General features: G+C 31.4%; 1 protein-coding gene across 3 annotated transcripts; it reads right to left on the reverse strand.

Annotated features, from left to right (window-relative positions):
- Positions 1–4,795: 4,795 nt before the first annotated feature.
- rl (Mitogen-activated protein kinase rl) lies at positions 4,796–16,948 on the reverse strand. Of its 3 annotated transcripts, none has more exons than XM_080154254.1 (14): positions 15,969–16,948; positions 15,167–15,243; positions 14,046–14,108; positions 13,509–13,588; positions 12,310–12,369; positions 11,164–11,269; positions 10,633–10,728; positions 10,202–10,281; positions 9,755–9,856; positions 9,155–9,296; positions 6,767–6,895; positions 6,179–6,265; positions 5,689–5,770; positions 4,796–5,013 (listed from the first exon to the last, which is right to left on the reverse strand). In XM_080154254.1, the coding sequence occupies exons 1-13, from the start codon at positions 16,015–16,017 to the stop codon at positions 5,699–5,701; spliced, it is 1,143 nt and encodes a 380-aa protein (XP_080010380.1). In that variant the 5' UTR covers positions 16,018–16,948; the 3' UTR covers positions 4,796–5,013; positions 5,689–5,698. The 3 variants fall into 3 exon arrangements, with proteins under 3 accessions (XP_080010380.1, XP_080010379.1, XP_080010381.1); XM_080154253.1 differs by having other exon boundaries at positions 4,796–5,016; XM_080154255.1 differs by lacking the exons at positions 15,167–15,243; positions 15,969–16,948 and adding an exon at positions 14,551–14,614 and having other exon boundaries at positions 4,796–5,016.
- Between the last annotated feature and the right edge of the window lie 273 nt (positions 16,949–17,221).

Genomic DNA, 17,221 nt, shown 5'->3' on the forward strand with positions numbered 1-17,221 from the left:
CTGATACACTTTCTTTATTTTTGAATGGTCTCTAAAATTTATAAAAATCGCTAGATATCTTTCCCCATTCCATTTTACATTTGAAGTTTGTGCAATTTATTATTAAGAATTTAGATTCAAATTTCATGAAAAGATTCAAATAATTTAGAGAAATATAGGATTTCAAAACAACCAAATTAATTTTTATTAAACAAATATTGAATTTGAAACCACTTAATTAAATCGTTGGAAAACCCTCCTCAAGAAAATTTCAGGGATGGGAAATTAATTTCAGTGCCATTATCCCCTCCCTCCCTGTTCAATATGCTGATAATAAGTGCCAAATGCAGACTAGGGAAAATATTGCAAAAAAATCACCAGAAATTGCAAAAAAAATAAGACATATTAAAACAATTAAAAATGGTTGAATATCTGTCCAAACATAAAAATTCATTTGATATTAACAAAAATATTACTAGTTATTGCCCTAAAATATGATTAATGCCGAAATAATAATAATAATGCATAAAATATCAGAAATGGTAACAAGAATTTTTATTAAAAAATGCTTAAAACATTCAGACAAAAGATTAAATATTCCAAACAAGGATGTCAACATTCATTTCAAGAAACATTCAAGTTTTAACCAAGTCCTATGAGTCGTCTGTTTTGGAATAATTGTTTTAGCGGCATTCTTTGCGCTGGTACCCTAAGTTTTTAAAATTTGCCAAAATATTTAAAGTTGCATGTGTTCTGGTACCCAAAGTCCAAGACTGTCAGAAATATGAATTTTAGATCCATTGTCCCCTCCCTTCCTCCCTGATTACAATTAGTGGTTGAAACGTTTGAAACCAATTAAAATCAACTAAAAGTCCCCAATGTTGTTAAGCTAACGAATTAAACTTTGGGGACTAATGCAATAAACAGTTCAATATCCCCTCCCTCCCTGGATAAATCTGTTATATTTAATTGCGCCAAATATGTTGAATAATCTTGAGTATGTGATGCACCAGTTATGCCCAGGTATTTAGGCATAGGACAAATACATGAATAACCATCCAATTTGTATTATATTAGGGAAACTAAAAATCTGTACTTGAAATAAGTAATGCAAAATAATTTTCATATCTAAATACTTGTGATTAAATAACCAACCCTCCAAGTTATATTGAGGCTCTTATTTTGAATAATGTAGAAAGAAAGGGTAGTAGAATAATTTAACCATGGTTGTCCCCTCCATTCCTGATATAGGCCTAATTAAGGAAGATATTAATAGAATAATTCTGGCACCAGGTTTATCTCTAAGCAGCTGGAAACACCAAATTCAGGGCAGATACCACTATTCCGTAAGTAGACAACCCAACAAATAATCCCCACCCCCTCACCTTTTAGGTTAGGTTAAGTAGAAGTCAGAAGTATTCCACGAGGGTAGTATCCAAAGGGGTTAATATACAGTACAATTTCACATTTATCACTGAGCATTTTATTTCAACAGCACAAATTACCTTTCTTAGAATTTTTCATAACAAAGGACACTCTTATTTATTTAAGTCATTAATGGGGGAGGGAGTGGTCACTAGTAAACAAACAGATTCTATGGAGAGGAAATTCAAAGGTAAAGGATTTGTTTGTCAGACCATTAGACAGAGAAGTTATAAACCCATAACAAGCAGCTTTTGTTTATCATCTTGAATAACTAGGGCAAATTTTCTCTTTACCGATCGATGTCATATTAGGAATATGAATATGACTAGATAAACTAGATAACTTGATATATACTAATGCAAGCAGAAAACCTAATTGCAAAAAAACATCAATAAAAAACTCTACGCGTACTCTAATGTGTTTGATAGTTGATTATTGTAACAATGGAGAAATGATTATTCCCCCGCTAAACAATGTCATCAAGGTTTTAGATTAAAATAATTGCGCAAAATCAGGAAAAAGTCCAATAGTAGACTATTAAGAAATACTAAAATTTTCTTACAAATTGAGAAATAAAGAAAAAGGAATAAAATAAGAGATAAGACAATGGAAAAACTATTCTTCTGGTCCATATTTCCTCTGTTAAGTGGTTTGCCGAGTGTCTTATTAGCCAAACTGTATACTGAACCTTGATGATTAAATACCCAATGCTTCGGCACTAAGCTTAGCTAAAGGCATTTCATTTACTAAACAGCTGAGTAAAATGGTTTATGCATGGATAAGTAGTTTGATCTTAAATTTAATTTTGCCTTATTTTCCTTTTAAGGAAGGCTTAATAAAGATCAAAATGAGTTTTAATGAAGAAAACAGGTTGACTACTTTTTTTTGTCATACCTAACAAAACAAAAACAGTTTCTTATTACAAATATAAATTACTAAGACCTTAGAAGAAACTTAGACAAGAAAGATTTCTCCTTAATAGGGAAAATTAACAAAAGACAATACTTTGATGCAAGCATTCATTATTCGGAGCTGTCCTAAAAAATACAAAACTCTTATCATAAAACCAGATTTAAAAAAAAAGAACAAGAAGGAAGATGTCAATGATATAAAAAATTAATCTACAGCCAGTTCTTTCCCCTCAAAATATGATCTCCCAATCTCTGCAGTTGCAGATGCAGTTTGTTTCCATGAAATAAAACAAAGTCTCTTTAAATTCGGATTATATTATAAATCCAAGATTACCAGCACTGTCCTAAATGGTCGCCAATGTGTATATTCATAACATTTTTGTTATTGAGGGCCGGAAACACCGTGATGTACTCTCAATCACATAATTTGGCACAGCTAAAGCAATCTTAGAAGCAGGGATATAGGGACTTTACAATGAATAATAAATTATTCTTTCATTTCTCAATTTCATTTCTAAATTATACATCATCCTGTTATATGGGATTTTAAAAACTAATTCATCGATTAACATCTCCTTTTTGGGGAAGCTTCACAAGTTTTAAACTATTTTGTAATTAGATTTTAGTCTAGATATGGTTTTAATCAAGTTTATTTTCAGCTCCTTATGATTTAAAGACCCTATATGCTAGAGTCGTAGCCAAAAATAGTATTATTCTGCATTTAAGAAAATAATCCTTGGATATGTATTAGTAATCTACAGTTTTTAAATTCTAACCATGGTTGCCAATAAATATTGAGTGACAGAAAAAATTTTGGAATAATTTATCCAACAAATATCCCCTCTTTCCCTGGCATTATTTGGGCTTTTTTGATGTAGGGAGATAATGTATGAGTGACACTATAGAAAGGGAAAATAAATGCTGGGATGGGGACAGGTATTAGGCTATTTTAATCATGTAATGTTTAAGCTTTTTTATAATTCTGTTTCCCCTCATAGCATTTGATTATATTTCTCTTCAGTTTTTTAAAAGAATTAAGATTAAGTTTAATATAAATTGCTTCAGGTTAGATCAGTAAAGCAAAGAATTACTGTAAGAAGGACCAATAAAAGTAACGTGACTCACCACAAAAATACCATGTACCATACATCTAGTGGACAAGATCATTTTTTTAACAACACCTGAATTACCATTTTTGTGGATTTTGTGTTGAAAGTATTAAAATATTGAGGTATGACTGAAAAAAATCCAGCTGATTTTTCAAGTGAATTAAATCCTAATACAACTATTACAAGATTTAAATGTAACAAAATAAATCGCTGTATATCTGTCCGTCCACACCAAAAAGCTTAGAAATAAGAACATATAAAGCTTTTAATATTCGCCTTTTTATGCGACATTAAAAAAGCATAGGAACTGTCTATCTATGTTTGTCATAAAGAAGAACAAGGTCTGCCTGTATGACTATGTCTGTCAGTCCGTCCGATCTCCATGATCTTGCAAGCTATTCTGGTTTTAATAGGAATACAATAACCTCCTATATCTAATATAGTTTTAAAAGATTTACCAAGAAGGAAAGAGGGAAGGGGGAGTAAAGACTCTCCCTCAAAAAAATATTAACTAATAAATCCTATGAAATATTTAAAATATTTAAACTCAACATTTAGACCAAACATACATTCAAAATAATTACCAGAAAAAAACACTAGGGAAGGGAAGGTCATTTTTCAAAAAATGTTCCTTATTTGAATTTTGAAGTTTGTTATTCTTTTTTAAAATGGGTAGATAAAGTATTGCAGAAAATCCGCAAAAATTAATTTAAAATTATTTTTAGGAAAATAATATTTTCAGGCATTTATACTTAAACCAAATAAAAATTGGTTTTAACTTGTAGGAAATATAATATGATACAAATGATAAAATATGAAAAACACAGGTTAATTCTAAAGACATAAAAGTATTAATAATACACTTATTAAGACCAAAAATAGATTTTAGAATACTGTAAAATTTTGTGTCCCATAGTAAGGTTATTAGATTCTGTTGAAAGAAAAAGGGCACTTGTAGAAAATTATTTAGCCAACAACTTTTCTTTCATTAGTCATTTATGATCATTATGGAGACAAAACTTATTGTTTTCTCTGTACCATCAAAATTAGATGAGGGTGGGCGGATGTGCTACTTTTTGTATCCAAACTTAATTAACAAAGCAACAGCCACCTCCCTTACAAATTCATTTTTGTATTTGTCTTTTTTTATTAGGTTTGGTTCAAAAAAGCGCGTCATATTCATTGTTTCCCCCCCCCCCCCCCTTCAAGATAATTCAAGAACCTTTAAATATTGAAAAGTTAGAAGCTAAATAGATTTTCTGCATATGCCATATATATCCATCTCACTTTTAAGAATCATTATTTGTTAAGAATTTGAACATGAAATAGATTATTATAGGTATTAAGATACAAAGATTACATAAAAGCTCACCATTATAAAAGCTAAAAAGATTATTTTTCTTATGGTATTTTAAAAACATGAAATAAATATAGGTAATCATACACACTTCTATTTGTCCTTGTGGATTTATTTTTATCCAAAACTTATTTTTATTTTGGTCCGGAGGGGATCAGTTTTTTTGTTTAAATAAAAGTTGAGTAAATGAATTTGCTTGAGTTAGATTAGGTTGAGCTCCATTCTCTCATCGCTTCTAATATAAACAGTTCACTTAAGTAAATTCTTATAATTTCATAATAGGGTTGGGCCGGATATCCGACCATTTTCAATATACGGCCGGATACCGGATATCCGGATATTGAAACTATCCGGATATCCTGCTGAGTTCTAATGCCGGTTATCCGGCCTCCGGTAATTTGCCAGATATCGATCATTGGCCAGATATCCGACCGTATACCTGATATCCTGCATTAGAAATAAGCCGGAGATCAGGTATCCAGCCAAAAAAGTATCCGGCCCAACCCTACCTGGGATCATTCTTTAGGAACAATACAATGGAAAATTCAAATAAAATCCCAAAATGTGATGAACTGAACATACCTTTCCTTCTGTACATTAAATCTATTGGTTGAAAATTTTATCACTTTAGGTTTGTACCCTTTGGTTCCCCTACAGATTTATATCATTATCCACGTTATCGTATTCATTGGTACAAAAACTTTGTGTGCTTCCTATTGAATTTAGTAATGTCCAAGGTTTTTAAAAATTGATTTTAATCGACAGAAGAAAGAGTTCTTTTGCTTATCATCATTGGGAGGAAGTATATGATCTTATCGTAAATTCCTCACGATCTCTAATAATAATAAGAAAATCGCACATTTGCATGATATGCAGATTTTATGTTTTTAAGTTAAGTGAACAATGCCTGTGTCTCTCTATTGCATGGGTTCAGCAGAATCAACTTGAATTCGAGGCAGGAAATTCGTAGTCTCTTCAAAAATCAACTCCTGAAATTGCATTTGGATTAGCTAGGGATTTTAATCATACAAACATTCAAAATTCACAAAACTTATATTTGCCCTTTTCATTAACAATTACGGATAGCTCTGATCGTTTATTTAGGCAATTAAGAATTGTCCTATCGATATAAAACTTGTCTTGGTGATTCCTGTTTTAGAAAGAGTAGCAACTCTATAACCTTAACCAAAATGTCCGTACGTTCATCCATTTAATAATTGTAGATTTTTAACGTTTTTGACAACAATTTTTTATGTGATATAATCATCTTATTCATTTGATTTATTGAATGCTGATTCCTAGGACAACAAATTACAATGTTATAAGCGAAGATAGATTACTTTTGATGTAGGAGTATTCCACATTTTAAAATGTTAGAAAGCAAAATACTGACTGACCTTAAGCTTTTCTTTAGGTAGATCATCAAGTTCCATTTCAAATCTGAATGGTTCTTCAGCAACTGGTTCGTCTGCTGGGTCATAGTACTACAAAAAAAATTATTATTAAAAAATTCGTGATTTTTTAAATAAAGCATAGTTTCTTGAATGAACTAAAACTTTCCTTGAAAACCTTTTTTAGTAACTTCAAAGAAAATTTGAATACTACCTAGATAAGAGTTAGATGTATAAGAAGCAAATACATCCCCCCCCCCCTCTTTAATTTAACAATGGGATAGATGGATTAGTTTTTAAAAATGATTAATATACTCATCTTAGATAAAAATGTAATGTAGATATTTTAGAATAGCATACTTATGGATTATGGTTAAAAATAAAGATTTTGAATTTTAATTTGTTTTACTTTTTCATGTATAAGGAATAAAAAACAACACAAATAATCAGGAATAGGCTAGAGTATTTTCTACAAAATCTTATTTATCACAGAGATTACAAACACCACCCCCCCCCCCCCACCACCAAAATAATTTTCAATAAATTAAAATAGGGGGGGGGGGGGTAGATTTCAGTTTGTTTGTTTAAAATGACCTGTTCAAGGTAAGGATGAGCCAAGGCATCCTCTACAATTATCCTCTTGTGTGGGTTAAAAGTTAACATTTTCTCCAACAAGTCAAGTGCCTTTGGATCTGCGTTCGTGTACAATCTGTTCCATGGGACCTAAAGTGTGTATGTGTTTTTTTATTTCTCGTAATCAGTGCACAAATAGCACTTAGAATCTAAAGGGATCGTTGCATGAAATGCATTTCCTAAAAATTATTTCAAGCATAATTTCCAAGTATACCATCAAACACAGTGTTCCGGAGCCGGGAGCCGTGAGCAGCAACATTTTTGGTGGAGCCGGAGCCGTATTTTAGGTTAAAAACGGCTCCGGCTCCGGACTAGCTAAAAATGATTTTTTAAAGTAATATTATAATTTGGCAACGGTCTATTTCCATATAATAAACTGAAAAACTATTGTTACTTAACAAATAGACACACATCCTTCTACTTTTATATAGCTTTAATCAAATAAAAGCAAAATATTTTATATTATTTATTTTATTTTATCAAATTCAATAATAAAAAAATTGATATATTAATTTTAAGGTAGGAGCCGGAGCCGTATTTCCAAATACGGCTCCGCAGAGCCGGAGCCGCATCAAAATTATACGGCTCCGACACCCTGATCAAACATACAGCATGACCCTCGAAAAAGTATTTTTAAGCATCTGCAGCCTATATTTTTCAATAAAATATTAAAAGAATCATATGTACTTGTTCTCTATAATTTTCTACATCAAAGGATATCAAAATATTTTTTTTACATCAATTAAGAGCAGAGATTTTTAAAGCCAAAGTTTGGAAAAAGTGCTTGAGAAACTGGATATTGCTAAATATTTCTTAGTTTTTTATTAGTATATTACTTTTTATCAACCAGTTAAAAAACAAATAAGAAAGAAGAGCAAGTTTACAATTGATACATTTTTTATTGCATTAAAAAACGTTACTTTTACATATAAAAAACTACTTTTCAAATTTTACTGAATACATTTTTCTTATAACCATTTTCCCTCAAATCTTATAATATCTCCCACTTATTAATATGACCTTAAATAAACCCCTCCCCAATTTATGCTCATTACCGGAAGGATTAGCGCCACCTTTACCAATAAATTCACGCCCACTCATCGAATTAATCTAAGACACATAAAAATCATTTAAATTGTTAAATGTTTAATAAAAGTTTGTAGCTGTAACTTTTTGTTTTTTTAACTTATTTTGATAAAATAAAAAGTGTTGGATTTCTGTTAATGTAAACTTTCAATTTGTTACTATTTTTTATAGGATTTCTTTCTGTAAGGGTGTTTTTGCAATTTACACTAATCTAAAAATGCCTTTTAGAGCAAGTGAAAAAAGTGCTTTCAGCATGAAATAAATTTCTTGGAAACATCTTTATATAAGTTTTATAAAAAGTATTGAAATTATGAGGAAAACACGTCATTTCACTTTTAAAAACATTTTTCTTGAAAAGTTACTTTTTCCTCAGCAACTTTTTCAAAACTTTGGCTCTAAAAATCTCAGCTGTTAATTGATGTAAAAAAAATATTTTTATATCTACTTATGTGGAAATCTACAGAGAACAAGGACATATACATTTTTTGATAATTCATTGAGAAATATGGGCTGCAGATGCTTAAAAATACTTTTTCGAGGGTCATGCTGTATATAAATTTGTATTACAATAAATAAACAATTAGACATCTCTAAACTGGTCGTCATGATGTTTTTGTGAAAATAAATTGAATATATCACAAGAATACGATTTTCAAGTCTTAATATTTTTTGATTGATTGATTGATTAGCCATAGTCTCTTAGGGTTTGGACCTAAGTAGTCATGGAGTAGGCTGAGACACTTTTTGTATAGCCACTAGGGCTATCAAGCTCCACGTTCAAGCACATTATGACTTGACCCGCTATCTCATGAGAGCTACTCATTATTACCTCACCCTCGCCGAGTATGGCAGGTGTCCCAAGTTAAGTCACCGTAATGAATGACGCTCTCCGCAGAGGAGCTTGGGATAAGGGTAGTACTGATATTATGTACGTGACTATTAGGTATCCAAACTTACTCAATAATCCCCTTCTTACACAACCAGGGGAAGTTGCGTGAATGTATTTAACTGAGAAATTCGAGTTCCCACATGGGGACTAGAACTCGAACTCTCATCACCGTAACACATTGCGTTACCACTGAGCTACGACGCCCCTCTTGATATTTTTAAAACTTAGCCGTTTCTTTTATCTATTTTCAGGGCAAATCCTTCATAAATTACGTAAGAATTAACTTTTGAAAAATATTTTACTTTCAATTGATGAGCTAATATCTAAACGAACTACAATGTAACTTAACACATAGACTTTAATGGGAAGCATACCTTTGGTTTATAGGGCAAAGACTGGAGGTAGCTCCTCGCCTTTTCATTGATAATACAGTTGAGATCTTCAGGAGATGGAGAGCCGAGAATGCCAAGAATATGGTTCAACTGATCCAGGTAATGCTTACCGGGGAAAATTGGCCTGAAAAATGAAAATTAATTAAAACAAAAATATTTTGCTTAAGAAGGAATCGTGAGATATGTCAAGACAATTATGAAGTTATAACTGAAAAATATCTCTTAACGTAATTGGTTGACCGCTAGTGTTTAGTGTTGCTGTCGAAAAGTGAATATTTAACTATTTTAGGGACATTTCACTTAGGAGGGTACAATTTTAATATAGTAAAAAAAAACCTCCCGCGACCAATATGAAGCTTCACTGCATAGTTGATGCTCCAGCAGTTAGCGAGATATTTCGGTACAAACAGGCTCACAAATATACCTACCTCCTTTTTAAAAAATAAAGAATTTATTTACCGCTGTTACCCCAACCATGATGCAATTATAAAATCGTTTGAATCATTTTAACATACCTACAAAAGACACGCACCAAATGTAGAACAGCTTTCTTACTTTAAAAAGTGATAGACATTTGCAAACCTGTTTGACAGCATTTCTGCCAGGATACATCCGACTGACCAGATATCAATAGATTTTGTGTACCCCTTCGAGTTCAACATGATTTCTGGGGCTCGGTACCATCTAAAATAGAAATACATATCATTAAACTGTGTATAGTCGGACAGGTACACAAACAAGTATTATCTTGCGACTTGGTATATGGTGTCAAGGAAACATTTTTAATCATAAAATTCTAGTTTGAATATATTGAGTATAACTACAACTAATATAAAGTTACCTTGTGGCAACATATTCTGTAAGGAACCCAGTATGGTATAATCTACCTAGCTATAACTACAACTATTATAAAGCTACCTTGTGGCAACATATTCTGTAAAGAACCCAGTATGTTAGTGTTGAGTATCAGCTACTCTTTTGAACCTAATATAATCTACCTAGCTATAACTACAACTATTATAAAGCTACCTCGTGGCAACATATTCTGTAAGGAACCCAGTATGGTCGTGTTGAGGATCAGCTACTCTTGCCAAACCAAAATCACAAATCTAAATCCATTAAATTGATAAAATATGTTGGTTTAGGTAACACAAAAGAATGAGAATTTCTTAAAATTGGTGCAAACTTTTACTTTTTTTTAAAAGTTGACTAGGTAAGTTTTCAAATATATACATAGGTAGGTATGCATTTATTAGTATATTCAAACAATGTCATGTTTAAGGCAATACTCGAAGACCATTTGGTTCAAGACAATGTCAATTTTTAAACATTATAGGTACATTAGATCCTTTTTCTCCTCTCCCCTAGTTTCATAATGTATATATTTGGATAGGTATTTTTTTTTGTTTTTACTTGTCTTAATAACAAAAAATAAAATTCTTTTTAAAAATAAAACATACCTTAAGGTCGCAAGTAGTGTTCAGAAGTAGATTAGATGGTTTTAAATCTCTGTGTAAAACGTTGGCAGAGTGAATGTATTTCAGCCCACGAAGAATCTTAAAGAAAAACAGTTTTATTCAAAATAATCAAAGAAAAAGAGCGAAAAAGATGGAGCGGTTAAAAATTGATATTTACCATCGTATTTTTTTTTGTAATTTCCTGACGATTAAGACCTTTAACATAATTTCCGTACATATCCTTAGGTATAAGGCAATGGACGATAGTGGAAACTGTTGATAAACAGAAATTACCCTTTATTAGGTAGTTTAAGATTAAACTTGCTAGTAATAATAACAAACCAATTAAGATTTAATAAATGTATCAACAGTTTTTAATCCGCAATCGAATGAGGAAACGTGTGTAAGAAAACCATTAGTACAAGAATATTTTTTTAGTTTGATGTCTCCTTCACTGCCTTTCCATTTGCACTTAACCCTATGCAGTTTTACGCAAAAAAATTAAGCAAAATCTGAGTAATTCTTTGTCCGTACCTGGTAAAGGAAGTAGCAAATATGATCATTGCTAAGCCGTTGTGTTTTCAACAGCTTGTATAGATCAGTTTCCATTAAACATTGTACAATGTACACATCCTTCATACTAAAATTAAATACCTATGAATAAATGTCAAAATATTAAACTTTTTTATTTTTAAATTAATCGGTTAGTCGGTAATGTTTAAAAATATTGTGTGTACCAGTACAGTGAAAAGAGGACTATCCACGAACGAGAGCACATGATTCTAAGTACCTTCCAGCATTGATCCTAAGTATATTCTTTCAGAATATAATAGGTCACCATATATTATTAATATATTGATGTGAAAATTTATGTTTCACCATGTTTTTTTAGGTATTTTAATTGATTTTGAAAACTTTTATGAAGCTAATTCTTTTAATAAAATGGATATTTGATGATACATATGCGAATACTCGTGTTATATAGATTGTAAATTAATCCATATTAGCATTAATTTAAACATACATATGAGATATAGTAAATGTGCTTTTGACTTTTTTTAATTTTTATCATTTCACAACATGAACAATTAAAGACACCCCGAACTCAACAAAACGTTTGATAGAATTTTAACGAAAAATGGTGGACATTTTTTACTTTTCTTCAACTTGAAGAGGTGAAACATAAATTTACTCGTCAATATATTAATTATTAATAGTGACCTATTATATTCTGAAAGAAAATACTCAGGATCAATGCTGGAAGGTACTTAAAATCACGTGCTCTTGTTCGTGGATAGTCCTCTTTAGGTACAAGAATTTAAGCCAGTTATAGTTGAAGATTAAATTAAATCTACACTATCTTTTATTTTAAGAAATGTACATTTATGAGAAACAGTACAATAATAAGGGATGATTTTGGAAATGTAACTTTTGAAACTAAAACAAAAGGACTGACCCTAATAAGTTTTTGTATTGATAATTTGTATTGCATAGCAGTTAAAATGGTTCAAAAAGAGGTATTTTCACCTACCCTATTAACATTTACCTAACACAGGGACAAAATGTTATTTTTTTCTATCTTATTGAAGTTATTATAATATATATGACACCAAAAGGTAATCAAGTTAAAGGCAAACCAGTTTTTCTTACTATGGCTATATCCCTTACTAGGCGACTCACCTGTCAATATCAGTGGGTTTAAGAATATCTCGGATGTCAATTACATTCTCATGATTAAACCTAAATGTAAGATTTTTATTTTTAGACCAAACACACGGATCTTGATAAAAAAAATATTAATATAAAGTTGAATAAAAGTTGACCTTAGTAGAAATGTTAACCCTAAGTTTAAAATCAATCTTTTTCAAATTCATGAAAAAATATGCGGAAAAAAAAGTAGTAGTTAATGTGTGAAATAGACATTAAAAAAAAGGTTTAAATCTTTTAAAAACATTAATATTTTAGGGCTTCGTAAGTTCGTAGCGAAGAACTCAAATTATACATAATATATTTCTAAATAATCCTAATTCAATGGAGAGGTTAAGTAAGATTCATGAATATTTTAAAGTATTTATGTTAATATCTAAAAATAAAACAGAATTCACAAGAATTATTTCAAAACTTGTTGAATAAACAATGTTAAAATAGTAAGAAAAAAACTCAATAGTTTGATGTACTTAATGTTGAGTTAAAAAATGAAAATATTTCTTCATGAAGCTTCAGGGGTGTATATATTCTGCAAAATTGACCCTGCTAAAGGGGGGGGGGGGGGGGGTAAAAAAATAAAATATGTGGTTGGAGGAAAAAAAACTGTAAAAATTAAGAGAACTGATAACTTTTTTTAATTTTTTTGACCAGGGGTGTATATTCTGCACAAGATTTTTTTTTTCCCCCTGCTACAAATTTTTTTATTTTTCTTCCCCCCCTAGTTTTAGTAGGGGGAAAATGGAAAAATATTTAAAGAACTCTATATTTTATTTATTTTATCCTTCCTACCGCACATTTTTAAAAGTTTTTTTCACCAAGGAGGAGGGGAAATGGAAAAAATGTTTTATGTTTTCTTAATTTTTAAATTTTTTTTCCCTCCAACCACTTTTTTTTATTCCCCCCCCCCCCCCCCCTGAGCAGGGGATCCCATGTAGAATATACACCCCTGTTTTTCCCCTCCTTGGTGTAAAAAACTAAAAGAAGAGGGAAGGAAGAGGGGGGATAATATGAATAAAATAAAGAGTTCTGAAAATATTTTTCCATTTTATCCCCTTCCTTACAGGAAAAAACTAAGAGGGGAAAAGAAATAACAAAAATTGCATCAGGGAAAAAAATGAATCTTGTGCAGAATATACACCCCTGAATTGTTCTTTAATAAAAAAAAATATTACCTAGTGAGAATCTTAATTTCTCTCAATGTTCTTTGGCAATAAGTTTGGTGTTCGAAAGGGCTAATTTTCTTGATGGCAACCTTAAACAACAACATAATTATTTTTTTTGTCTCGTCTAGTTTAAATTTAGTATTGAAACTGAAATCTTTCTTACTGAACATGTTCAAATCAACTATCTTTTTCCTAGAGTTCCTCAATATATTATCATTATGGATGTAGAATATACGTGGATAACATGACAGGAGAAAAATTGACGTCAATTTAGGTTGCTAACATAGACATCAGTTCGTTCATCCAGTAGTAGGGGAGGGGACGGGGGTACCGTTATTTTAGCCAGCTACAAGTTTTACTTTGATCATCTCATTATATACATAAGAACAATATACCTAGTCACTTTATTAGAGAACATGACAATCTTGTGTGCAAGATCCAATTAATAATAAATCCATTATTACGTTTTCCCTTCATCTTCTTTCTATGAATAGGATTATGAATTTATATTGATAGGTCAATTCATACACATAAAAACTATTTTACCTTTGTTTTAGTTTCGTTATCAAGGGCTGACACCACCATTCCATACGCGCCTTCTCCAATATACTACAAAAACACAAAGCATTAATATTTTATTATAATTCAAAATATTGCAAGCTTAAAATAAAAATATTTGGATCATGGCAAGAAAACGAAATTTCGGGTTTTGTCGCATTTTCTCAGTTGCTTTTCTCCCATTTCTAGCTCCTGCAGGGGCTCTAACCCTGCGGGGCAATCATTAACACTTACCTAACATAACCAAAAATAACCTTTCAAAAGCTACTGTGAAAATGCTACGAAACCCGATACTTCGTTTTCTTTCTATGACCCAAATATTGTGAAGCTTGGGAGGGAGGAGATATTGGACGTATACACCAGTAAAATAAACACACGTTTTCTCATTGGTTGGTTTCTTTATTGAATTTTCATAGATTCGTTTTGTAATTTCCAAACTTTTCAACCAAGTAGTTTTAATTTTAAATTACAAATTGGCCTCTAAATATTATACCTGAAGATTTGTATATCTAGGACCACATATGAACAGCTGGCCTCTGAAAATTATACCTGAAGATTTGTATATCTAGGACCACATATGAACAGCTGGCCTCTGAATATTATACCCGAAGATTTGTATATCTAGGACCACATATGAACAGCTGGCCTCTGAATATTATACCCGAAGATTTGTATATCTAGGACCACATATGAACAGCTGGCCTCTGAATATTATACCCGAAGATTTGTATATCTAGGACCACATATGAACAGCTGGCCTCTGAATATTATACCTGAAGATTTGTATATCTAGGACCACATATGAACAGCTGGCCTCTGAATATTATACCTGAAGATTTGTATATCTAGGACCACATATGAACAGCTGGCCTCTGAATATTATACCCGAAGATTTGTATATCTAGGACCACATATGAACAACTGGCCTCTGAATATTATACCTGAAGATTTGTATATCTAGGACCACATATGAACAGCTGGCCTCTGAATATTATACCCGAAGATTTGTATATCTAGGACCACATATGAACAACTGGCCTCTGAATATTATACCTGAAGATTTGTATATCTAGGACCACATATGAACAGCTGGCCTCTGAATATTATACCTGAAGATTTGTATATCTAGGACCACATATGAACAGCTGGCCTCTGACTGTTTGGCCATCACGATGGTCTTCAGCACCTGATAAATAAAAAAACATTAGATCTAGTGTCCAGTTGTCATTATTTAAAGTGAAAGTGAAGTCTGTTTAATTTTATTGTATGAAATATTCCAGGTTTGAGTCCAAGGGTGTATATTCTGCACAAGATTCATTTTTTTCCCCTGCTACAATTTTTTTATTTTTTTTATCCTAGTTTTTTCGAGCAAGGAAGGGGATAAAATGGAAAAATATTTTCAACTCTTTATTTTATTAATATTATCCCCCCTCCCACATATTCTTTTAGTTTTTTTCACCAAAGAGGGGAGAAAAAAGAGGAAAAAATGCTTTTCAGCTCTCTTAAATTTTACATTTTTTTATCCCCCCCCCCCCCCTCCAAAACCGGGTCAAACTTGCAGTATATACACCCCTGTTTGAGAGTTTACCCTACTGATTAACTAGATGAAAAAATTAAAATTTTTGTGTAAGTGTAGTACTGATAATAATTCCAGAAAAAAGGTCGAATAATTAAATGGTTGGTTGTCTGAATGAGTCGAGATAAATAATATGCCTTGCATTATAACACATATTCAAGTGCTTTTTTTTGCGAGTCTGCAAACAACTGCAAACATTGTAGAGTGTTAGTAGTATTTTTAGGATAATCAACAATTTATGTCATGAAATTATAAGTGTTCTTTCGTTTGATTTTTAAGATTTAACTTGATTAAGTGCTTCGTTAGCTTTGCTACTGAACAAGAACAAGGCTAACCTGGGGCAGCGGGACCAGCCCCTGGCACAGATGGCGCCTCACCAGCCATCTTATAGGATTTATTACCTATGTCGAGCTACCAGATCTGAAATAATAATTTTAAGGATTGACATTTGATGTCTTTTAGTTAATTTAAGAATCAGGATCAAATTAAAGTACACTAAAACCAATTTCAGGACAAACAATGATTTCAATAGTTTAAATATGAAATTGATATTAGTTTCTCGTAAAACTTAACATTTGTATCAAAACATCTTATCTTTCCATCTTACTAGTTACTATATTACTAAAAAAATGTTAATATAAAAATTTGACTAAAAAGCAAATACGTATAAAACTGATTTAAATATAAAATAAACGTACGCTAGTGTGGTGTAAATGAGTGGGCGAAAAAGATGAAAAAGAAAAAAGGGAAAATATGTCCATAATCAGCGCAACAATAACTTAGTGACAAATAGGTTTATATAAAAAATGAAACACCAAGTACCTACGTCATTTCATTTTTAAATCTTTAAAATCCACCAATATGCAAGGAAGTTATTTATAGTTCTTCTAAATTGGATGGACGGACATACCTTGATCATAGAATAGCTACGCTCCAAATAAAAAATAAAGAGTAAATCACAGTTGGATAGTTTACTGAATAAAATATTATCATTTCAATTTAGTTTCATGGATTTTAAGAAGTATTTTGAAAAATTAAATTAATAGCTGAACAGATCAAGCACGGATTTAAATACAGATTATTAGGACACATTTAAAAATAGCGCAACACTATTTCAATGATCAAAATGCATTAAGAAACCAGTTAAAAAGGAAAAAAAATAGTATTAAGTAAGATAGCTCAAGCTCATATGAGGAAGGGGGCGGTTGTGTCACTTTTTAAAACCAAAACTACAGTAATTCAACTTAATAAAGAGTTTAAGCGCTGAAATTTGGAATGACAGTTGCTTTAAAGAGGTACAATGTGGAACTGTGAAGAAAAGTTGGTGAAACAAAAACAATTCGGCGATGGCGGTGGTTCCGCCGCCGTTTCTTCACAATTCCACATTGTACCTCTTTAAAGCAACTGCCATACCAAATGTCAGTGCTGTAACTTTTTTTTTAGTTGACTTCCTTTGAATTTTAGTTTTGGTTTCAAAAAGTGTCACAATCGCCTCCCTCCTTTTAAGCAATCCAAGTTTCATTTTAATTAATCAATAAATATGGAAGTCCTGATAATATTTTTGCTTTATTTTTCGCAAAACCAAGTC

Source organism: Acartia tonsa, chromosome 3, assembly GCF_053477335.1.
Source record: "Acartia tonsa isolate MP-2025a chromosome 3, ASM5347733v1, whole genome shotgun sequence".
NCBI lineage: Eukaryota > Metazoa > Arthropoda > Copepoda > Calanoida > Acartiidae > Acartia > Acartia tonsa.

Coding starts and splice junctions, on each gene's coding strand:
- rl (XM_080154254.1), bottom strand. CDS start 16,017: ATGGCTGGTGAGGCGCCATCTGTGCCAGGGGCTGGTCCCGCTGCCCCA. Junction 14,109..15,166: donor CTAGATATACAAATCTTCAG/GTATAATATTCA, acceptor GTGTTTTTGTAG/TATATTGGAGAAGGCGCGTA. Junction 10,282..10,632: donor ACACTACTTGCGACCTTAAG/GTATGTTTTATT, acceptor TAATGGATTTAG/ATTTGTGATTTTGGTTTGGC.